Here is a 24,684-nt window from a genome sequence, read left to right on the forward strand (position 1 = left end):
TTTGAAGAGAGAAGGGTGTCTCAGTTCCAGTGTGACTATAATAGCATTTGGGTTGGTTAGTTGGTTGGTTGGTTGGTTGGTTGGTTGGTTGGTTGGTTGCTTGCTTGACTGGTTAGTTGGTTGATTGATTTGTTTGTTTTGAAGATGGGGGATGATTGAATAAGATTAGTGTGAACAGAAAAACCAGTGGAGAGGCAGGAATATTGGAAATACAGGAGAGAAAGGAGATAATGGAGAGAGTTTCTGAGAAGAGGAGATGAAGTGAATATAGAACACAGACGCGAGGCTTTCCCGTGGGCAGGAAGGGAGCCCATCAACCTTGGTGCATCATAAAATAAGCATCCAGGGCCTCAGCCTTGTACTGTGTGGCTTCTACACAGCTCAACACTAGCAGCTGTGTGAACAGTGCCCCATACTTGTGCGAGGTACATCCTGCCCAGTCATATGCAGCAGCCTAGGATACAGGTTAATATGTAAGTTGATTTGACTAGAATTTGAGAGAATGACCACCAAGAAGAACAGCCAGTGAAAGTCCCTAGAGACAGAGCGGTCACCCACTCAGAGAGGAATTGGAAGAGAGCCGTGAAAGGAGAAAGCTATCATCTTCTCTCCTCTCCACATGTCCCACGCCAAGTGTCTGTCAGGTGTCACCCTGTCTCTTTCATCATCACCCCTTCCATGTTCTTCTTCCCTTCATCCACCACAGTGCCCATTCTCTGAGTTCATTGTACACAGGCAGATTTTAGGAAGAAGCCAGTCTCTCAAACTCATGCAGCACAAGATAGGAATTTCAATACTAAAAGACAAGATATGAACCTAAAAGAACGCATCCCTTAAAATGAAGCTTAAGCAGTTTTTACTGGTCAGTAGAAGAGATGTTTTGGGAAGAGAAATCTTTCTTGTGCCTGCATATACCTTAGAACCCACCAAGAACCATGGTGTTCAGTTTGTGACCCACATAAAAGCACCCAGCCAAGGGGGACATAGGATGGAAATCCATCCCTGGTGAGGATGATGTTGGCAATTTAAAATTCTGTTTTTTTCCTATTTAAATCAACACGTATTGAACCTATACTCTGTCCCACATAGTTTAAGCATCATTTCCCCAAATCTGCCTGAACATTGGGCAATAGTCTGAGGAGGGAGATGGGGTGATGGTTTCTGCAGAAAATCTGTGAGTAGGATCCTGAAGGACATTCACCAGTCAGAGGTGGTGGGTTTGTCTCAGAAGAACACTACAGAAAATAGGGGCTTAGAGAAACTCAGTTAAGGTAGGAATCTTTGAAATGGGAAGAAGTTGGGGTAAATGTGTGCATGCAACTGGATCTGAATTCTACACATACTGACTGATATGGCCACACAGTATTGTGAAAGCTGGGAGGTCTGACCCGTAGCATAAAGGGACAAGATTTCTAACTTCGAAAAACAACCACCAAGAGGGTAATTTCTGTCCACTCACCTTAACATAAACACTTTTTAAGGCAGACTTTACTAGTTTCCTTCAAACAAATAATAAATTGGGTGCCCTAGAAAGGTGAGGTTTTAGTGGCGCTCAGACTCTTCCCAGAAGGAGGGGGGCGTCCAGTAGGTGGACTCAGCGAATGAACTGGATTCACCTTTGCTTCACTGAGTAGCGCTGCTGCTCCTCTTGGAGATCCTGCCACCTGAGCTCCAGGTGGGAATGCACGTTGTCTGCCTTGTTGAGGTAGCACGTAGTACGCACTCAGCTAAAATTTCCTAGATGTTAAATGAATGTTTCTTCCTGTGCTGCAGTAACTGGCTCTTTAGAGTAAATGGCAGAGGCTCCCCTGCATCCGAACTGGGTTGAACCCCACTAGGAGCAGTGCACGCTGGGAAATGGCCTCACTGGCCAGGATCCTTTGGGCTTCCTGTGGGTGGTGGGACCTTCATCCCTGGCAGGGCTGTTCAGAGAGTCTCAGCCAGAAAACCAGGCTGAGACGATAAAGGCTTTCTTCAGCTTCATGCAGGAGAAGCATTGGCAGAGAATCAGAGAAAGCAGAGAGGGTCTTGATCACCTCCATCGATTCTCAAACTGAGCACCTGTAAGATCATTCTCACCGGTAGTTTCCCAACAAGGAAGGGGTTTGTGGGCAACAAAGTATGTCCTTAGGCAGCAGTCAGTTGGTTTCCAAAAGCTATCAGGGAGTCATTTTAGAATCCCTTTGCACAGATATGTCCAGAACATTGACCTGAAGAGAGACGAGAAAGACCATTATGGAGAAATTTTCTTTCATATGTTCAAACCTCCTCTCAGCTGTGTGTTTGACACAGGTCCCATAGAAACTGCTGCAGAAGCTACTGACACAGCCTGTATGTAGGCATCCTCCGCTTTTATAATCCCCAAGTTTCAGTAAAACTATCTCCACTTCCACAGATGGCAGGAAGAATAGGCAGCATCGTATGCTGTCTACAGATGGGTATTGATTCTTTTTCAGTATGTGCCAAATACAGCAAGGATTCTTAATCCTTTTCTAAATTGTATAATAACCGAACGATGAATGATAAATACCTTGAAGACTAAAAAATACTTTCTCATCAAAATAAAAACATTACCCTGCAACTATGGGAATTCTACGTTTTTAAAGGGGCTATTCCGTCAACTCTTCTTTTATTCCTAAATCACCCATTAATTCATTTGTTCATTAAAAAGGTTCTATTGAGCACCAAGTAAGTACGAGGCACTAGGTTAGACAACTGGCATTTAGGATACAGAAGGCCAGGGCTAGGTAGGGAATAGATTCTATTTATTTATTTTCCTTCCACACAAAATTTATACCTTGAGTTGTTTTCAGGAATATTCCATTCTGGGGTGAAAATGGAGAATTTTGAGAAATACAGTTGGTAGGTGCCGTTTGTACATGGTCAGTCTTTCTCCTGCTCGTCCTTCACCCATACTTGCTAGGTGAAACCCATTTTTTCCCCAGGGAAAAGGAAATAATCTTGATCCTTCTTGTCTGTGACACTTGATTTTTGTCTCCCTCGGAATGAGTCTGCACCTGTGAGGATGCACATTCAGTTGAGTCCAACCCTCAGAGAACGCAAGGTTATCTTCATGATAAAACCCTATAACGGAAGACAGTATTCCACCTTCAGAATATCTTACACAGCCTCAGTTTTCTGTTTCAAAATTATCTTTAGTCAAATGCTTAATCACCTCTTCTAGATCGATAAAAAATATTACTAGGAAGTTGTAAGGACATTTTTGTTGCTTAATCATTTACAATCCCCCCTTCAGCTTTCAAAAGAGATTGGAGGCTGCTTAAAATAGAAACCATAGGGCTTCCCTGGTGGCGCAGTGGTTGAGAGTCCGCCTGCCGATGCAGGGGACATGGGTTCATGCCCCGGTCCGGGAGGATCCCACATGCCGCGGAGCGGCTGGGCCCGTGAGCCACGGCCGCTGAGCCTGCGCATCTGAAGCCTGCGCTCCGCAACGGTACAGGCCACAACAGTGAGAGGCCCGCGTACGGCAAAAAAAAAAAAAAAAAGAAAAAAAAATCCAGTGGGTAGAAAAGAATCTGAGAGCCACACTCACCACTCAAGGAAGGCCTAGTGGACGCAGCAGCAGCAGCTTCCATGGGAGAATGGACACTGCTTCATCTGGCTGTCCCCAGGAAAGGGCCAGATGCCACTCTTTTATGTGTTTGCTGGATCTTGAGGGCCATCATGACTAAAGGACTAAAGCTCAAAAAAATCACATAATCTACTCATCCTCTCTAACAATATCACTAAAAGCTTGGCGTGCACCATAACTCAGACATAGCTTTAGTGCCTGTAGCAAACCCCTGCCCTTTTACAAACAGCATGATTCGTGAAACAAGGAAGGCCAGCAGCCTTCACCGACTTCAGGAGAGCCTGGTGATCCGTCTGGTGGGAGAACACCTCAATGCAAGGCAGCATTTGCTTGGAGGGCCCAGACCTCGCCAGGGTGTTTTCCCAAGAACCAGAGTAGAAGTGCCTTCATATTCTCAGCCTTCATTCCTCACCTTTACGTGGAGACAATAATACCAACAACACAAAGTTGCTGTTAGGATTAAGTGAAATAATTAGGAAACACCCAGCCCACAGTAGAAGATGCTCCACAAAGGTTGGTTCTCTAGTCCTCTGCAGTATTAAAAAGCCCCGTACCCCCAACCCAAGAAAATTCCTGGCCATGAAGCCAACCTTCAGTGGTGCGGTGAGGAAAACTTTGCCAACAACCCTTGTTCCCTTCAGTTAGTCATGATGAGTCTGTACTGAGTAGACTACTACACTACTCTCTGCCTGAGTCTACATGCTCCTTAAATCTGTTTCTGTGAAGTTTCATCTTGCACTCCTTTTCCCCCACCCCCAGTCACATTTTATACCCTTGACTCATTTATTTTGCAGCTGGAAGTTTGTACCTCTTAATCTCCCTCGCCTATTTCTGTCCAACCCATACTCCCTCTTTAAAAAAAAAATACATGACTTGCAAATTTTTACTAAAGTATTTACAAAAAAACCACATCTCTTTATTTTCTGGAAAGTGATCTTTCAAAATTAAAAGAGTGTCTCTTGTATCTAAAATTCTGGAATTTCTTTGGTCATCCTATCCACAGATAGAGTAACTTTGTAAATGTTAATTATATTTCCTTTCTGTGCTTTCTCATTCAACCCAGCAGCTGTTCAACTCTCATTCATTTTCTCTTACATTCCCAGCACAAGAAGACTGTTTTTAATTCATCCTCATAGAGGACTTATGCTCCTTGAAATGCAGGTCCCTGATTACCCCTAGCAAGTCGGTTAAAAATGGGCCTCTGGGGTCAGAGGGATGATCAAATCTACCTGTGTGATTTTGCATTCTAGTTCCCTAACCCTGAAATAGGAAGGATACTATCACCCACACATAGGCTTGTTGAAGGAGTAACCGAGATTAACCACTGTGCAAACTACCTGGCACACAGTAAGCCCAATGAGCGTTAGATGTTATTACTCAATATTATCTCTCCTTGTTCCAATGCAGTTCTGGATTTCACTGTCATGCACACTTAAACTCTCCTTTTGCATGTGTATTTTCATTATGTCACCTCAAATCCTCCTTATAAAGGATTAATAAGTAAATAAATCCACCTACTTGGTCCTGTTAGCTCATAGTTTTACCTTTTTGTTTCCAGGAGTGAACAGGTCTTTAATTTCATACAAAAGTAGGACAATTGCTTTGGTTTTGTTTACCGTTGCCTTCCTGAAGCAAATTCAAAATGAGCCTTGATTCCACTCTTGGTATAGCTGGTGTTTGGTATGATTGTGATTATTTTAAATGTTATAATTAAAATTATAACATTATATTTTTTTCAGAGAAACTGTACACTAAGAATAACACCAGACAAACTCAACTCATAGCATTTTGTGAAAATTAAATGGGATAACACGAAAAGAGTTTGGCCATATTAACAGTTTCTTCCCATTACCTAAGACTTGTGTCCCCTCTTTCACATAGATTTTGCACTGACCGAAGGAAGTACAGTCACACCTTTGTGCCCAAAAGGATATTTTCCCTGTGGGAACCTGACCCAGTGCTTACCCCGTGCTTTTCACTGTGACGGCATGGACGACTGCGGGAATGGAGCTGACGAAGAGAACTGTGGTGAGTCCTGGGCTCAGCTCCATACGGACAGCACCCCTTGTGAACCGCCCAGAACTGTGGGTGGATCAAATGCTAATGGTCTTTATTCCTGTCTTACCCCTAGCTTCTTCATGACATTTTTTTCCTTTCTTCTTAAATTCCATATATATGTGTTAGCATACGATATTTGTCTTTCTCTTTCTGACTTATTCACTCTGTATGGACTTGAGGATATGGGGAGGAGGAAGGGTAAGCTGGGACAAAGTGAGAGAGTGGCATGGACATATATACACTACCAAATGTAAAATAGATAGCTAGTGGGAAGCAGCCGCATAGCACAGGGAGATCAGCTCGGTGCTTTATGACCACCTAGAGGGGTGGGAGGGAGGGAGACGCAAGAGGGAAGAGATACAGGGACATATGTATATGTATTACTGATTCACTTTGTTATAAAGCAGAAACCAAGACACCATTGTAAAGCAATTATACTCCAATAAAGATGTAAAAAAAAAAAAGAAACATGAAAAAAAATGCTAATGGTGATGAAAAAGGGGAAAAGGGGATTTGGTATTCTATAGGGAATCCTATTGTGACACAACTAATTGCTCCCCAATGGATTTGTGATAATTACCAGAATTTTCATATATTGAGGTTGCTTAAATCAGAAATACAGTATTACAAAAAGCTGTATTTGATGAAAAAATAAAATTTAAAGTTCTACTTGGATACCCATATTTTAATTTTAAATGGCTTACTATGACCACTTCCCTATGGCTTGCTAATTTGGTTCAGCTTCAGGAATATCCTTAAAGTGCAAATGGGCCTGCCTGGAGAATTAAGTTATTCAGTAGACCTGTATCCAGTGCCCGTTGTGTGCTCTCCAAGTCACCAGGACTCAGCAGGCTCAGGGGAGACAAGGGGCCACGTGAAGAAGGAGGACAGTAAACTTGTACGTAAACAAATTAAATAATTTCAGAGAGCGATAAGTGCCATGAAGTATATAGAGCAGAATAATGGGATAGAAAGTGAGTTGGGGGAAAGGCTACTTTAAAGATATAGCCAGAAAAACCCTCTCTGAGATGATGACGTTTGAATTGAGAATGAAATGAAAAGAAGAAAGAAACCATGAACTATTCTGGCAAAATTCCAGGCAAAGGAGACAGCAGATGCAAAGGCCCTGAGGCTGAATGAACCAAGACAATGTGTTTGTGGGAAGGCAAAGCCTGATTGGCTTGGGCGGAGTGAGCAAGGATCAAGAGGGTAAAGAGGTAACAGGGGTCAGATCCCGAAAGGTCTTATAGGCCATTTTAGGTCTGTATATCAGGACTGTACATGTCATCTCATCTAACCCGCGTATTTTTCTCTCGAAGAAACCGAAGCCAAGAGAGGTTGACGTGTCTAGTTAGTCACAGAGTATACACTAGAACCCAGGTCTCCTGAATCTGAATGAATCCTGTGTGTTTTATACCACACAGAACTGCCACTCCCTGGCACTGCCCAGCTAGCAATCAGGCGACAGCAAAGTCCAGGAGTGCCAGTGTGCATCTCTGGAATCTGCTCTCCTGCCCCGGGGAACTCATGCGTGCTCCCAGCACCACTGCCTTCACCACCTGTGAATCACTCCTACTCAGCCTGTAGGGTGCAGTTTAGGTGTCCCTTCCTCTCCTGAGAAGCTTGGCTTTCCCAGCCACACCTCCCCACTCTGAAGCTCTACCCCAGGTCTAGGACAAGCACCCTTTCTCTCTGTTGCCATAGCACCCTGGGTATACCCGGACGACTGTACTAAGGACTGCCTTGTCTTTACACTGTACTTCTCTCACTGGACATAAACTCCTTGAGGACAGTTCTTATTTGTTTTGGTGTCACCAGATCCTAGAACAGTAGAATACAATCAGTGCTCATGATGGGGCAGCTCTCTGGGAGCCAATGGCAAGTCACTCAAATTCTTGGCCTTTCCTCTTCAGTGGAAATCTTAGACCGTGCACGTTATCTACCTCATGAGGGTGTTAGGAACGCAAATGAAATAATTCATGTAAAGGCATCAAATAGAATAATTTTAAAAACCACTGAGGTTATCAGCAAGAAATAAAAATAAACTAAAAGTTTCAGAGATCAAAGGGACCTGCGGGCAGTTATTTAAATTTACTTTTCTATTTGTATGAACTTTAGTATCATACATCATATTGTGTGTTTTATCACTTTAATAGCTTATGCTAAAGTAATGATGCTTCAAAAATCAAGCCTTTTTTTTATTTATTTATTTTTGGCTGTGTTGGGTCTTCGTTTCTGTGCGAGGGCTTTCTCTATTTGCGGCAAGTGGGGGCCACTCTTCATCACGGTGCGTGGGCCTCTCACTATCGCGGCCTCTCTTGTTGCGGAGTACAGGTTCCAGACGTGAAGGCTCAGTAGTTGTGGCTCACGGGCCTAGTTGCTCTGCGGCATGCGGGATCTTCCCAGACCAGGGCTCGAACCCATGTCCCCTGCATTGGCAGGCAGATTCTCAACCACTGCGCCACCAGGGAAGCCCAAGCCTTCTTTTTTAAAAGAATATAATTTTATTGCAAAAAATGGAAAACTTGGCAAATAAGCAGATTATATCATCTGACAAGTTGAGAAAATATTTTTCTCATCAGGACTAGACAGGCTTTATTAAAAGGAACTTGGTTTTTTCCTTATTAAAAAGGTCAGGTGCTATAAACTTTGTCAGAACTCATTACATATATCAAGTATGTATCTACATACATGTATGCATATGATAAAATAAAATTCAGATTATATTTTCTTCTGAGGACCTCAAAATTAAGATCAAACATTTAAAATGTCAGCATTAGAAACAGGTGATATTTTTCAAGATGGATACATGTGTCTATTTTCATTATATATTTTATGATACACACATTTAAACTATTTGTAATTGCAGAAAAAGACAAGACTCCAGATGTTTGCCTACCTTTTCCTCCCTTGTTATCTTTCTGTTACTTAAATTTTTAAAATTGATTTCATGATCAAATTTTTATACTTTTGTTTTGTAATTTGATATTTTATTTCTAGAATAACTGACACATGTTCATCGCCGTGTGTTTCACAGGAGACACTAGTGGATGGGCGACTCTGTTTGGCACGGTCCATGGAGATGCTAATAATGTGGCATTAACACAGGAGTGCTGTAAGTGGTATTGGTTTGAAGACTTGGCCTCAGCTTTGCGAGCAACATTATTTATGGGGCATGGATTTATATGGGTAGTGTGATAAATTCCCTTTAGAATTTCAATTTCAGTTCAATGTATTTCAGTGGTCAACTGGTCTGTTATCTGCTCTTGGGACTGAAAAGATAGAAAGAAGAAAACAACATGCTCCATTCATGCTCATTCTATGTATTAGCCTGTGAGTGCAAGAATACATAGGTACTGAATACTTGTGACAAATAATAAAGATCTTACTCCCTTTGCTTACTTTCTTTAATAAAGATATTAAGCACCAGCTACTTTCCAGGACCTATGTTAGGCGCTGAGAGTGCAAGGATGACTAAGGTCCTCAAATACCTCACACTGTTGCGGGAAAGACAGACCCTTATAGAAGCAGGAATGGTACAATATTTGTGCGAAACTGAAGGAAGGATGTTTGCACAAGGGAATGTGGAAGCCCTTTGGGAGAAATGATGGCTGTGCCAGGGATGGGGAGAAATCCACAGACAAGGTGACCTTGAGATGGGCTTGGAAGTCCTTGGATGGAGGGAAGGGGAAGAGGTGACAGGATGAGCAGGGGAGGACGATCAGCAAAACAGTGGGGTCAGCCAGAGCCTGCTTCACATTCATTCTAGTACATGCGTTGGAAGGGTGGGGCCAGCCCGCAAAGGGTTTTGGGTGCACTCTTTGGAGTTTGGCCTCTATCCCAGAGATAGAATTATATATCTGTATATACACAGATTATATTGTATGTTAATATATTATTATATTACATATAATATGTATATACATAGATATAATTATGTAGGTGTATGTACAATTACAAGCATACACTAGTATGTATACATAATATATGTATATAAAGTCCATATATTAAATACTACACTATAGTATATTATGTACTTTATAATACCTGGTTATAATTACCACTTATTATATACTTTATTATACACAAATATATCATACATAAAGTTAGAAATTGAAAAGAGTACACTAAAAAGCTTAAAAATAAATATAACTGAAAATTCTAACATTTTCTTCCGGAACCACAGTGGGTCATCTTGTACACATGCCATTGTGGAGGTCACTGCTGTATACAAGGGGGCAACCACCAAAGTTGTGAGCTTATTTCCATTTAGTGAAGAGGAAGATGAAGTGATAAGAAGTGTATGTGAAAATGATTCTTCTACCAGAATTTTAAAGAATGGATTAGAACAGTGTTCTCACCCTGAGAGAATTCTGCCCCTGGAGAACATTTGTCAATGTCTGGAGACATCCTGGGTTGTCACAGCTGGAGAGGGGTGGGTGACTGCTGGCCTCTAGCGGAGGGAGGCCAAGGCTGCTGCTGAACCTTCTACAGCGCATAGGACAGCTCCTCAGGACAGAGAATGATCCTGATCTGACCCCAATGTCAGCTTTGCCGAGGTTGAGGAGAAAGCTCGGTGAAAGAGGCACTGAATATTATGTTTCTCGCAATGCTCCAGACTAATACTAAGAACCTGAGCCCAGAAAAGACCTCTGGGGAGAGTGAGGTAGAGAGAGCTTCAAGAGGTGCTTCAGAAGAAGAATCCAGAGGCTGGGGTTTGACTGACCTGCAGGTGAGGGAGTTACGCTCACATTTTTGGTTTAGTCAACTGGCTCAGCTTGGAGTATGCGAGATTCTCTTATGGGTAAATAAGAGCTTCCAATCCTAGGCTTTCAATCTAATGTAACCGCTATTTTCAGTGTCAATTAAACATTGAAGTAAACAATCTGGAGTTATCTTTAGGAAGTTGAGATGATTAGCATAAGCCTACGAACACCACAGAATATTTTCTAAACACTTTTGCACTCGAATGCATCTTTTGGGTTAGGGAGGCACTCAATAAAAGTTTGTTGGATTTACTAAAATTTGGTGAAATTGATTTTAAAAATAAGGTTTGAATAAAAGTGATCTAGAAGCAGAGCAATTAGAAAGAACTTATAATCAGATTTAAATAAATACGAAATATAAACATTGGAAAATAACTCTCACTTTTTATAGCTCCTTCAAAAAAAATACCCACAGGATCAGAGGCAACATCAAATGCTCCATTAATATCATCCCCCAACTCTCTCTCTCTCTCTCTCTGTCTCTCTCTCTCTCTCTCTCACACACACACACACACACACACACACACACATACACACACACACACAGAGTCATTGTTCTGTGGACCAACTTGGCCTGGTTTCTCCATAGATTTCTCATATGCCATTATTTTAACAGTTAACATAACTAATAACTACATAATATATAAATAAAAGAATTATGTGATACTGTTTATATATTATTAATATATTATGATAAATCTTACTAATTATGGTAATATGCCATTGTATTAATAATTATGTGAGTTCCTTCAAAGTAAATCCTAAAGTGTTTTTCTTCCTTCTGAATGCTTCAGATAGATGGATCTTTGGTCTTTTTCTGCTTTACAGTTTCTCTACAACTTTTACCTACCACGTTAACTTCATAGTAATGAAAAGCTAAGAGCCGGAATGATAGGGTGTCTGGGTTGGTTGATTTCACTAAGGCACAGTGATGGCCACTGCCCAGCCTGCATCTCACTCTTGTCGCAGCTCTAAGAGAAGTTTGAAAGGGGGAAAATAATTGAGTTTAATTTTAACCAACAAGCATTTACTGAGCCACCTCTTTGTGCCATTCAATTAAATGGAATTGACTCCGTTATACCTATTGAAGATTTACTCAATCATACTCATGTTTTTCATTGAGAAGAACTTAATCTTGTTCACCATATGCTTTTATGCTATTTAAACATCCCTGTGGTTTCTTTCTAATCCCTTATTAAATGCCTCTGAAATGACCACTGGAAGTTAGAACTGAGATGAATACCACATGAGTCTATTTGTTTTTGGTTTTGTTTTTCATACTTTATTTATTTATTTATTTTTGGCTGCATTGGGTCTTTACTGCTGTGCACAGGCTTTCTCTAGTTGTGGTGAGCAGGGGCTACTCCTGTTGCAGTGCATGGGCTTCTCATTGTGGTGGCTTCTCTTGTTGCGGAGCACGGGCTCTAGGCACGCAGGCTTCAGTAGGTGCAGCACGCAGGCTCACTAGTTGTGGCTCATGGGCTCTAGTGCGCAGGCTCTGTAGTTGTGGCGCATGGGGTTAGTTGCTCCACAGCATGTGGGATCTTCCCAGACTAGGGCTCGAACCCGTGTCCCTTGCATTGGCAGGCGGATTCTTAACCACTGCCCCACCAGGGAAGTGCCAAGTCTATATCTGACTAGGAGAAAATTCTTGTTTGCTTTTATTATGGGCCAGAATAAGTTCATTTAACAAGATGTGAATGTTATACATTCAATGGAAAAAGAACAATGCCAGTTACTAGAAATAAAGTCATAATTAAAGAGGGTTTTTTTGTCTATTGAATCGTTACTCTTTTTGCCCCCTAGTATTAAGTCAGTACCCACAACGCTGTGACTGCAAAGAAACTGAGTTGGAATGTATAAATGCTGGCTTGAAGTCTGTGCCAACCGTTTCCAGCAATGTGACATTACTGTGAGTAAAATTCACATCTTGATATTTGCTCTTAAAGTCACATGAAAACCGTGTAGTCTAATCTAAACTCTCTTTGTTCTGTTTTATGCTACTTATACATTAGCAAAATCATAGAAAGTCCCTTTAAAACCACCAGCCATCAGAGAACTCTGCACGCTTCTTCTCCAGGGAGAAAATGTTTTAAACACTGTATGTTAGATTAGCCAGGTTATCATTTAGCTCACAAATGTCTGTGGCCTGGAGTTATTTTCAGTTACTTTCCAATTCATATATTATTACTAATATGCCAGTACTATACAAGTAAAAATAAAAATTTGAAAAAAAGGAAAGGTACTCACTTATTCTATCTCATTATAAATAGTGGTAATTTGTCCAAGACTTTAAGGTATAAAAGATCCACGAGGCTAGCTGTGACATAATTGTGCAAGTTTTTCTGAACTCTGCATAGAAGTTTTGAGAGCCTCAGGAATTTGCCTGCGGACATATCATAATTTGGGCATGCATGAGTTGGTTAGGATTTTTGTTGTGTTTTGTTAAATTATCTAGAGAAGAAAAAGTTAAATCACCATAGATGTTCCTGTCTATTATATTGCACTAACTGGCTAACCTTGTCAGATATTTGCAAACTGCTTTAATTTTGCTTTATGGACTTTTCGTTCTCACTTGAAGATTCTTATTTATTATGGGCATTTTCAAACGTGTGTGACGTAGTATGGAGCATCATCAAATATTCTCAAGCATGTAGCTTCTAGGGAAGAGTTTGGTTGGTCATAAAATCCATAATAACGTTTTCTTTCCATGTTATTTTAGGTCTCTTAAGAAAAACAATATTCACAGTCTTTCAGATAAAGTTTTCATCAAATACACAGAACTTAAAAAGATGTAAGTAGCTATTAATAGTGTTTTTATGGGGAAATCTATGGGATGTTTTGTTTAAGATGTTTTTAATCTAAGAGTAAAATGAAATATAAGGTTGATTACCTTTATCATTAAAGTTATTTTTCTAAATGTAATTAAGATTAGACAATAAAGCATTGAAAAGTATGCTTTCTTTCCATTTCATGATTTAAAATAACAACTGGTTTTACTTAAACCTTCCATAGAGAGTTAAACTGGATTGAGCATCTCAGTAAGAAAATACATAGTTCCACGGTTTTACTCCAGATCATTTGGAAAATGACATTGCAGATTCAGAGGCACTAGATGCACTTTTTAACCTGGAAGAGTGTTAGCATAGACAAGAACCATCGTTTAAAACATATAATGATAGGATATGGACTGTTTCCCAGGACAAAAAGAGCAAAAACATGATCTTGGTTGAAATCGGTGATATTAGCATATCTGAGGAAAGAAAACAACAAATAGGACACGGTCAGCCATGAGAAACAAAGTGTCAGGATGCTTCCAGCATCATCAAAAAAAGAAAACCAGGATCTGAGAGATACAATCCCTAGAGATAGTCTCTGTTGGGGGGCAGGGATGGATTGTGCATCTCCACCATGACTCCCATGAACTTTATTGTGACACTGTTCATATCAAGATGGAGAATCTCTTTGCTTTGATTCCTGGCTCATCAATCAACCTTATGATGACTACATTAACTTACCTAATTATTCATACTAAAGTATCTGGGAGGTTACCTTGGATGGGGAATAATAACATTCTAATTAGTGGAGTGGAATACATCCTATTTAAATAAAGAAATTAGGGAATTCCCTGGCAGTCCAGTGGTTAAGGCTTCACACTTCCACTGTAGGGGGCATGGGTTCCATCCCTGGTTGGGGAACTGAAATCCCACATGCTGCACGGCGTGGCCAATAAATAAATAGATAGGTAGATAGATAAATAAATAAAGCAATTAAATATTCAACCTCTTGAGAGTTTGGTTACTATGTGTCAGTCCCTCTGAGCCTGAGTCACTCTGCGATAATGGAGAGGTCAACTTTCTGCACTTGCCAAGATGATCATTAGACTAGATTAGAAAATTAGCAAGACAATGTTGTAAGGCCCCTAGGTAGTACCATCGTCTTACAATTTTGCCCTTTAACATTCAGAATAGAAGGGAAAGTTTCTAGAAATGTGATATATATTAAAATTCAGGATAAAAAATAATCTGATCCTTTGCTGATACTGGACAAACACATTTGGTTTGAAATACCATCAACAGTTCTGTGCTGCTCATGAATTTAGGTACAGACTCCCTTATACAAGAAAGGAAGTCCCTGAAGGAAGTCCATTAGTGAGGAAGAATCTTGTGTGAACCTAGAGAATCATGCCTATGTTTGATTGTAGCCTTCGTGATTCAGTGAGCTCCTTCTTCTCCATCCTGGAGAACGTGGTCATGTTGTCATTGTCCCCTGGAGTAGCTATGCATTGGCTCTGGGGTTCCAGATTCCTCTAGAGAAGAAATCTTAACTATACTGCTTCTGGTCTTACTGGAAATGCTTAGAATCACAGCCTGTTCATTTCTACAAATCAGTATTGCCCTTGCACTCCCTGAATAATGCTGAAGGGAAGAAAACTAAAATAGCCTAGCAGAAAGGAAGGAAAAATATTCATGTTTTAGAGTAGCTGTTTAAAACTATTATCTAGAGTCTCAGAAGTCTTATGAATTCCTAATTAAGTCTTCTCATTATTTACAAGGTAACTAAAGTCTGCAACAGTTAAATGACTTACCTAAGATCTACAACTAACTAGTAGAAGAGCTAGAATTACCGCCCATATCTTCTGATGCCCAGTGCAGTGTTTATTCTACAATAACCAGACACCTAGAGATGGAAAGAAATTGCTCTGGCATCTAACTGAATCTTCTACCAACACATACTCTTCTGTCCCACGCAGGACTCCCTTCTATATCTTTTGCCCCCGAATCTGGGGAAAGCTGACTTCTGTGGGGGGCAGAGGTATCACCAGAAGGTTAAGCAAGGAGATTTAAAATTAGACTTCACAGGCCAAGTCCTCCCCTGGACCACGGATTCGTAGCTTTGTTCTGTGTCAATACTTCTCTCTCGGTATCTGGCAGCCCAGTGAAGGGAAGAATGTGGAAGTGCTATTGATAATACAGGCCCCAGTTTTCCCTAGTGAAAAAAAGTAGAGATCTTTTTCCCACCAGATTGCCCAGATCAGCTGGAAATTTCTCCAATTAAATGTTTAATTTCTCCTAAGTCTGAGAAAACTTAGGTACCACATCATAACCTGAGTATCACTCAGCAGGGGTTCTCTTAATTGCAAGCTGTTATTTGATGCTTTTGAGGCAATTTGATTCTCCCAGAGACTCAGAGAGAAAAAAATTATAAGACTCTTATCCATAAACATTCACCAAGTGTCTCTTACCTGCAAGGCACATCAAGGGGGATTAAACACAATTTCTTACATTCATCTGTCACTTTTTAAAGTTGACAAAGACTTTCAACATTTGGAATTCTCATTTGGACTTTGACCCTCAAGGTCTGTGAGGTAGGGTAGACAGCGTCAGGTTCCTTTCAGGAGTGAGGAAACCATCCTTGGAGAAGAAAGGTTGTTGGTCCAAAGTCAGCCAGCTGACAAGCATTAGAACTTGGCTTCAAAGCCAGACCTCTGACTATAGTCCTCTGGAAGTCCACCCCCATGGGCCAATCTCAGAATATTGTTACCATCGATGAAAGTGTCCAGAAAACAAACTTTGGTTTCAAAATAACCCAAGTTCCTTATAAACATTATTCAAATATCCTAAAGCAATTCATAAGCTCAGCAACTCTTCTTTAAATCTCCTTCCCCTCCCCCATCCCCTTTTCACACCACTCAGCTCGTCCTGTCACGCTCCAGAAGCCGCAGAAAAATCTCCCCAGTGTCAGGCAAGCCCTTGTCCTGTCCTGTCCCTTTTCTTCCTCATCCTGCATTACAACAGTCCAAACAACCAACGTAGCAAAACACAAACCATCCCCAGGAAGAGGTGTCAGGGGAAGGAAGAAACTGGATGGACACCCCCAGACCTCTTGGTAGAGACAGCAGGAGGGTGAAAGCTGGCCAAGCCCACATGTTCGTTCATTCTTTCAACAAATATTCATTGATACCTATGAGGTGTCAAGGATATAGCGGTAAACAACACATATGAAAAGCCCTCTCCTCAAGGAGCTCAACTTCCAATGGAGAAAGATAAAAATGCGTAGTGTGTTAGATAGTGATTATGGGGGAAAAAAATAAACCAGGAAGGGAATTAGGAGGTGCTGAGGGAAAGGAATTTCAAACGCTATGCTAATAAACTGTCCTGTCACATAACTCAGCTACTGCCCAAAACATCTGAAAAGCTCGCCATGATTCTGAGCGTTACCCCATGAGACTGATCAGAACACACCCAATGAGTCTTCTATGTAACTCCTCTGATATTCAAAGCTGGCCATTATCACCATGCACCCCACCACAGGTTTCTCCCCATGCAGCCTTGAATCCTTAACTTCTTCCCCAAAGGGCCTGGTTTCACATCTGTTTGTCACTCTGTATATGGTCACCTACATATTCCTTACATGTAGTATCTAGAATAAATGTAATATGATCACTTGTATGACACATACAAGGGCAGAGCAGGGGGAAGCTAGCAACCCTTCCTTTCTAAACTCCTTATGCCCTGAGGTTACATTTGTTCTTTTTGTGGTTACTTCATACTCTTAACTCCTAGTGATTGTGTCTCTAAAATCCCTCATCCTGTACCATATGCATAACTGACAAGTGACAGCTTCTCCATCCTGTACTTGTGCGCTTAGCGCCTGAGAGCTACTTGTGGCACTTCAGATTTATCCCTATTCAGTTTCACCCTGTTAGATTCAGCTTTTCTTACCAGACTGGGAAGATCTTTTTGGCTCAACCAACAGATTCACTCTTCATCCCAGCACTCTGTTATCTGAAAATAAGATGAGCCGTCTTCACCTAAGTCATGGAGCAGGATATTGAGCAGGACCCTGCCAGTATTCTTTATTTTGTCTATAAAAGCATCATAAAACCACTTAATCAATGCCTGGTAGACATATAAGCAAAGTCGACCACACAGTTTTATCTGATCAGTCTTTGAATGAAGAAAGTCAAGTTGGTCTGACGTGCCCTGTTTTTCGTGAACTACCCTGTTCCTGTTCTCTTTGAGGTGCTCACAAAGCAGCATCAAAATATCCTGTCCTACGATCCCGCCCAGAACCAACTTCAAGCTCATCCAACTATGTTTTTCCAGATCTTTTTCCAGAATCTTTTTGCAGATTCCACTGATCACGACTGAGTGTACGCATTTTCAGTGTTTCTCAGTTTCTAGGAGAAATGTCCAAACCAGAGGCTTTAACTCATTTTGATTAACTTATTCTACCATTTTGGGCTTTCACTGCCACAGCGCTGTATCCTGTTTATTCACTTCAGTCCTGAGATCACCTTCATTGACCAAGAAGACAAGAACAATGTAGGAGTTGAGAATTTATGTATTTTTTATTATTTCATGATAATATAAAACATGTCCCATACAGCAGGCTTGGGCTTTTCCTTAGCATTTTCTTGTTTCCAAAATATAACTAGAAATTCATTTCTACTTCCCATTGTATTCTTCACTGTCTAAGTTTTGAACATGTCTTAGGTCATTCTTTCAATTATGATTCCATTTTGTGAACCCCTCACCTTCATCCTTGGGCTTTGAAGAAACCCCTTATTACCATCCTGTCCTCTTCCTGAACTGGATGGTCCTCTGGCTCTCTCCTACTACCATGTACCGCCACTGCCAGCACCCCTCATTGTCACATACGCTGAAACATATATGAGGATCAGTGTGCATTTGTTAAAGGAATGGTGTGTGGGACTAACATACAGGGCCAAAGAGAAGGTGGGGAGCATCTTCAGCAAGGAGGACCAAAGAAGCATCAGCAGAAACACTCAAAGGATGTTAGGAAGAGGGTGACCAGGGAAGTTTGTCTAAAGGAAAAGAGTTCCCACAGGAATGATGGAGTGTATGCTGGAGAGGACATTGAATCCTGATTGTAGGACCTTTGAACGCTAGGCTAGAGCATCTGGGCTTTATTCTGTTTGACCAGGGAAAAGACATGCATGAATGTGTGTTTTAGATTGTATTGAGCTTATAAAGTTGATATGCATCTTTAAGTTGTATTGGGATATATCCTAAGGGATCACCCAATTTAACGTCAAGTGCGTCTCCGGTCTTGCATGCTCTAAATATTCACAGTGAAATTAAGGTCAGTTAGGCATCCAGAAAGAGAAATTCCTAAGTCAAAATAAAATGTTAATTGCTAGATGAACAAATGTCACTTATCTGAATGCTTTCACTAGCGATCAGTTTATTCTTTTTAATATTCTTTTAAACTTTCTAACATTAGGGGGTAAGAAGCAATTTAAGAGGATCTTTGAGAGAAAGAAATAAAATACAGTTTATGAGCTTGACCATAGTACTTCATCACTGCTACCACGGAAACCAACAGCAGTTCCTCTCCTCACTGTGACATAAATTTTATATAAATTAGGAATTCCTTCTTAAACTGGGTTCCTTTTCGACGCAATCATTGGCAACAGAATGTAATTCAAGGAGTCTGCCTGGCTCATGAGTACAAAATGTTGCATTAAAAAAATAGCCTATAAACATGCATGCCATTAAAGCATTTATTTGCTTTAGTTTCAGGTACATAAATTCCTGGCGTTTCTGCTTGAAAAGTCCTGACAGCTGAAACAGCAGGAATTCATGAACCAGTAAGTTATTCTTAGAAAAACCATTCAGTGTAAAGTATATCCAACGGGCTCATATCTCAGCTGTGAAGAAAAAGAGGACACCACTTGCCAAACTGTCATGTTTCCAAATTTCCCCTCATATTCACCAAGCTACTATTCTGTAAAAAAGAAAGCAGATACTGAAGGATCAAGTTAAAAAATTCAGCAGCCTAAGTCTGAGACGAGAGACCTGGGACTCTAGTTCTCCGTGGGGTGCCAGCAAACTGGCTATTTATAGAAGACTAGAGCTTCTTTATTATTTAAGAAGTTCGAGTCTTAACTGGTGTCAGTAAAGGCAGATAGACTGAACGTATCAGGTGAGTCGTGCAGATCAAAAGCACAAGGTCAAATTCACAGTTTACAACCGCCCCCATCTCTTCAAGATTGACAACGTGTAGGTAAAATGTGCAATGCACTTTTGACTTAATTATCTTAAATGAAATGTAAATAACACTAGTTAGGTAGTACATTTTATATTTAAGAGGAACTTCAAATACGTAGATTATGGTATTCTTTTTCTATTTTCATTTGCTATTGTAATATAATTCACCATATTAACTTTCATTACATCACTCTAAGGGCTCTGAAAATGCTAAAACAGATATTGATATGTATGGGATCATTCTATTCATAGCAGAACTTTAAAGCAAAAGCAGAATTTATGCTACAATGTGAAGCATCTCCTTACAGACATGTTGCAGCAGGGAGAGGGGGATGGAATGGCACGAGTTCTTACAGGGTTTCAAGTTTACTTTGTAGGATTGAAATTGTTGCTTTGTGTGTCACTATAATTGTAATGCATGTGCTCTGTAGTATGCAGCTTTTCCACATGGTGGTACACAGAGAAAATGACAATATTTGTTCAATATTTGGGATAAAAGATGGGTTTGTTAATAACTGGAAGCTAATCTTGGCTTTACTTTGCCACCTTGTGGGCTGAGGACATCAATATCCCAGCACAGCTACAGCGCAGTCAGTCATAACTCAAAGGCTGGGAAGCTTCACAGGGAATATTGTGGTGTAACAAAATTCAGAGTACAGCCAGATGCTGAACAAGCAAAAGATCTACCAGTAGTTTTGCAGTGAAGTATCATAACAATGAGAAAGTGTAAAATATTTTAGGAAACAGGAATTCCCTGGCGGTCCAGTGGTTAGGACTCTGCACTTCCACTGCAGGGGACAGGGGTTCAGTCCCTGGTTGGGGAAACTAAGATCCCACAAGCCACGTGGCCAAAAACAAAACAAATCAAAACAAAACTTTAGGACCCAAATCAAATCAAAATAAGAGATAGGGAAGCCACTCAGAAGATTATGTAGACACTAGTTACTATTAATAGCGTGAATATTTCCTGCCTAAAGTTCTTTAGAAAATATGAAATCAAGGCTAACCTCCCATTGTATTAATATAATGAGCACAGGATATGGAAGTTGTTTACTTAGATACTCCTGAAAGTGCTATTATTTATTTATTTATTTATTTATTGTGGTACACGGGCCTCTCACTGTTGCGGCCTCTCCCGTTGCGGAGCACAGGCTCCGGATGCGCAGGCTCCGCGGCCATGGCTCACGGGCCCAGCCGCTCCGCGGCACATGGGATCTTCCCGGACCGGGGCACGAACCCATGTCCCCTGCATCAGCAGGCGGACTCTCAACCACTGCGCCACCAGGGAAGCCTGAAAGTGCTACTATTGAATCCATGCACTCTTGCTAGATTGCTTCAGCGGTTAAGTAGCTCATGGCCCTGTGAGCTGAAGTTGGTACACTGGCCCCAGTTCAGCCACCGATGCCATTCGTGACCTTGAGCCCCTCTCTAACTAGCTGCATCCTTCTCACTCTGCATCTTGAAACAGAACGAGACTTGCCCTCACCTCGTTTCATGGGAATAGAATGAAGAGAAATGAGGAGTTGAAGGTGGAACTCTGTACTGAAAGAGCAAGAAAGCTCAGCAGTGAGAGCCTGGCTAGTCTCACATGGTGGGCAAGTCCTGCACGTCAGAGAAGGAAGGCCACCAGAATGCCAGTGTGCAGAAATAAGACAAGTTCTGTCCCCACACACAGCATACTGGACCTCAGTGGTTCAAGTCAGAGATGTCAGGGTCTCATTGCACGGGTGCTATCAGGACAGCAGGCACAGCTGGGCTCACAGCCTTCTCTCACTGGCAATGCTTCTACCTCCCAACATGAGAATAAGACAGGATTTTATGAGCCAGGTGCACAAATTGTCTTCAGGCGAAGAAACAACCTAACAAATACATGAGCCATAATCACAGGACTCTTCTATCTTATTCCTACCAGATTCCTTCAGCATAATTGTATTAGACATATATCCAGGAAAGCATTCTTGGGATTACATAATCTGCAAATACTGTGAGTAACTTCTTTATAATTATGAGTACAATTTTAAGTGACAATTAAAAGGGTAGAATGAATGGTACTTTTTTAAAGGCTCGACTTTGGATATAGAGAAATGGGAGAAATAAGTTTTCACAAAGTACAGTGTAATTAGTTATTACACTGAAAGAACTGCTAAAAAATTCCAAGTTTTACCAGAAGACAGGTATAAAGGCTCTCTTTAATCTTGTCTCCCCAAGTTTGGGTCATTTCCACAAATAGAAAATACATAACTTACCTATACACTTTCTTAAAATGTTAGTCTACTAAGGATGTGACCAAAAGGACAAAAGCAAAAATCACCTCACATATTCTGCTGTTACACTCTAACATAATATAATGTCCCAATACATTATTTTTGGCCACTTTCCTGGTCCTGGCCCTGGTGCTTGTCACACTGGCCTTTTGGTTATCTGTATCTCCTGCCTGTTCTTTGATTTTCTGGCCCCTGCTCATCCAGTAGAGTGCTTTCAGAAATAGATGTCCAGTAATTATATGTGACTAAAGTGGAGTATTAAGTTTGCCTAATTTACTCACCCGTGCTATTTGTAGATATCTCAACCACAACTGCATTACAACTCTCAGACCTGGAGTATTCAAAGACTTACATCATCTAACTTGGCTGTAAGTATTCTAGCTTTTCCTTCCCTCGGATCACAGTCCTAATGATACTCATCAAGGCTCATAGTTTCCATCTATTTATGTATCTTCTTTATTATACTTATTTTTCTGCTTGTCACATAATCTGGAGCATGTTACCCAAGCAGTTCAGATAATGGCATGCCAAATGGTGGTTGTGTGAAGAGAAATCAGTGCTATGTTTTTTCAGGTGGCCTCTGTGCCCAGAAGTCGGCTTGCTAAGTCATCCATCCACCTGGCGTTTACCTATAGCAGGGTGTCTCAGCCCAGCTCTACTGGCATTTTGGCCCAGATAATTCTTTGATGGGGGGGGGCGTGCATGTTGGGATGTTTAGTGCCATCTGTGGCCTCTACCCCACTAGATGCCAACAGTACTCATTCCCAGAGTTGTGACAATCAGAAATGTCTCCAGACAATCCCAAATATGCCTTGGGGGAAAGAGTGCCCTCTGTTGAAAACCACAGACCTAGAAAGTAAGCAAGATAAGGCCCTTTTTGATTTCCAGAGGATTCATAGAAAAGACTGAAAATATGTGAGCTTGTTGTGTTTCATCACTTATCAAGCTGAGCCGCCAGCTCCATCCCAAGGAGTCTCACATCAGAGGTCTGTGTTTTCATCAGGAAAAATGAACAAAGGGCAGTTAGAAGGCTGTGTTAGTTTTCGCATTTGCTGTAGGTCAGCCTGGTCTAGTGGAAAAAGCCAGGACTTCAGCTTCATCCAGATCCTTGTGTATGCCATGGCCCCATGCTTAATGTTCCAGGCAATTTTCTTGATCTTCCTAGGCCTCTTTTTCCTCATCTTTAAACTATAATCATAATTCCTTTTTTCTAAGAGGGATGTTGTGAGAATTAAATCATGTAACATATATAAAGTGTCACATGCAGAATGCCTGGCATATAGTAGGTGCTCAGAAGCCCCCTTCTCCAAATCCTACCCTCAGGTACCTCTGAAAGTAAGAGGAAATGGTACCTGGCTTCAAAGGCAATGAGAGAAAAGAAGGCATATTTCCTCTTATCTATTTTTTTCTAGGAGAATACCATATAGAATTAAAAACAGTGATTTGAATTTATAAGTCTTTTCAGTCTTTCACCCTCAAAGCTTCTAATAAGTTTGTTTGCTTAGGCCCCACTAATTACATCATTTAAACACCGTGAGACCAAGGAACCATTTGTGATTTCCTAAGAATTTTTTTCATTCATTTTTCATTCAGTCAATCAGTAGGTCAAAGCATTTATGGAGCCCATAATCAGCCAATAGCTAAGTGCAGCTTGTCTGGACCCAGGAACCCAGAGGTGAAGGTTCTTAAGTCCAAAGGGACTTGATAAATCCTGGGATGGGGATTATGGGGGTTTGGAGGAAAGTGCTGCTCCAGCCATGGGGTGAAGGAAAAGCTCTCTGGGAAGATCCCTGAGCCAAGTGTGGACAGACAGGAAGGAGGAGAGCAGGTGTTGGGGGGAGACAGGATTGACACAGCCTTTTATTTCTTCCTGGTTTAATTTCGCTAGTAACATTGGAAATGTTTGTGATATGTTTTGTCAGAATTCTAGATGACAATCCCATAACCAGAATTTCACAGCGGTTGTTTACTGGATTAAATTCCTTATTTTTCCTGTAAGTATTCATCTACCTTTCAATCCATCTGTCTATAAATTGCAGTGACTTCTAAAACTAGCTTACAAAAAGAGCTTTAAGAAAATCAAGCCCCCTAAGATTTATACTAGTCAAAACTTTTCCTGTATTTCAAACCACAATTACTGTTGCTCCTTCCTGTCCATGGCTCATGGTATATGTTAAGCCGACTAGTTCAATTCCTTTTGATCTGCTTTAATTCCCTTTAGTCCTAAGGCATGTTCTGTTTTGTTTTTTTAAGGCATGTTTTTATTTGCAGTGGTTCACCAAACATAGTATTCATTTTTATCTCCTTACTACATTTAAATTTGTTAGAGTCTTCCAGGAGTTAATCTCCAGCTACATTTTTAACAAAGGAAAATGTGTCTTTATCCAGCAAGAGTACCTGAAAATTCCAAAATCTTTGTCTTAGCAACTAAGCTTTTCTCATAATTACATTTTCAATGTTTATTAGTATACTGGGATGATTTATCAGCAGGGGATTATTATGTTCCTTTACAGTTGATCATATAGCATCATTAATTTCCCATTTGTGAAAAGGGACCACAGTGTCACAAATTTAATCCTGCAGCTTAACATGCTCATGAGTTGTTTTCTTCCCCAAATGCCTCCCACTATCACTTCTTAGATTTAATGCAGTTTCCAATGTGGCCTTTTAATATTGTAAATGATTAACATTTCTCTTAAAATGCAACTTTGGATGTATGATGCTGGAAATGATCGCAGATTTGAAGTTTACAAGGAAAAGTACCATGAACTTCAAAATTATTACCCAGTATATACTTTTGTTTCATCTCATAAAGTCAAACTGTTTCATATTTATTCCTAGGTTATGTATCACACTTATGCATTCATAGTTTCTCTGACATCTGCTCCCTTATCTGTGCCACACACAGATCTAGAGACCATTTTGAAGAGGTAGTTATGTTTATATTCTTCATCCTAATATACTGATTTTAGCATACAAGTTCCCAA

The 24,684-nt window shown here is 40.7% G+C and overlaps 1 protein-coding gene across 5 annotated transcripts in view; it reads left to right on the top strand.

Moving 5' to 3' along the window:
- The window catches only part of RXFP2 (relaxin family peptide receptor 2), a 99,023-nt gene that overhangs the window by 47,753 nt on the left and 26,586 nt on the right, over nucleotides 1-24,684 (top strand). For 3 of the 5 annotated variants that reach the window (XM_081215105.1, XM_081215107.1, XM_081215109.1), the window contains exons 2-8: nucleotides 5,474-5,620; nucleotides 8,688-8,765; nucleotides 12,223-12,328; nucleotides 13,139-13,210; nucleotides 21,346-21,417; nucleotides 21,994-22,065; nucleotides 23,620-23,691. In XM_081215105.1, the coding sequence (XP_081071231.1) occupies nucleotides 5,581-5,620; nucleotides 8,688-8,765; nucleotides 12,223-12,328; nucleotides 13,139-13,210; nucleotides 21,346-21,417; nucleotides 21,994-22,065; nucleotides 23,620-23,691 (512 nt within the window). In that variant the 5' untranslated portion in view covers nucleotides 5,474-5,580. Of the gene's footprint in view, nucleotides 1-5,473; nucleotides 5,621-8,650; nucleotides 8,766-12,222; nucleotides 12,329-13,138; nucleotides 13,211-18,959; nucleotides 19,034-21,345; nucleotides 21,418-21,993; nucleotides 22,066-23,619; nucleotides 23,692-24,684 lie in introns of those variants that run through there. The other 2 variants (XM_081215106.1, XM_081215108.1) reach the window with 2 other exon arrangements.

This window comes from Mesoplodon bidens (assembly GCF_964165515.1).
Source record: "Mesoplodon bidens genome assembly, chromosome: 17".
In the NCBI taxonomy this organism is placed as follows: domain Eukaryota; kingdom Metazoa; phylum Chordata; class Mammalia; order Artiodactyla; family Ziphiidae; genus Mesoplodon; species Mesoplodon bidens.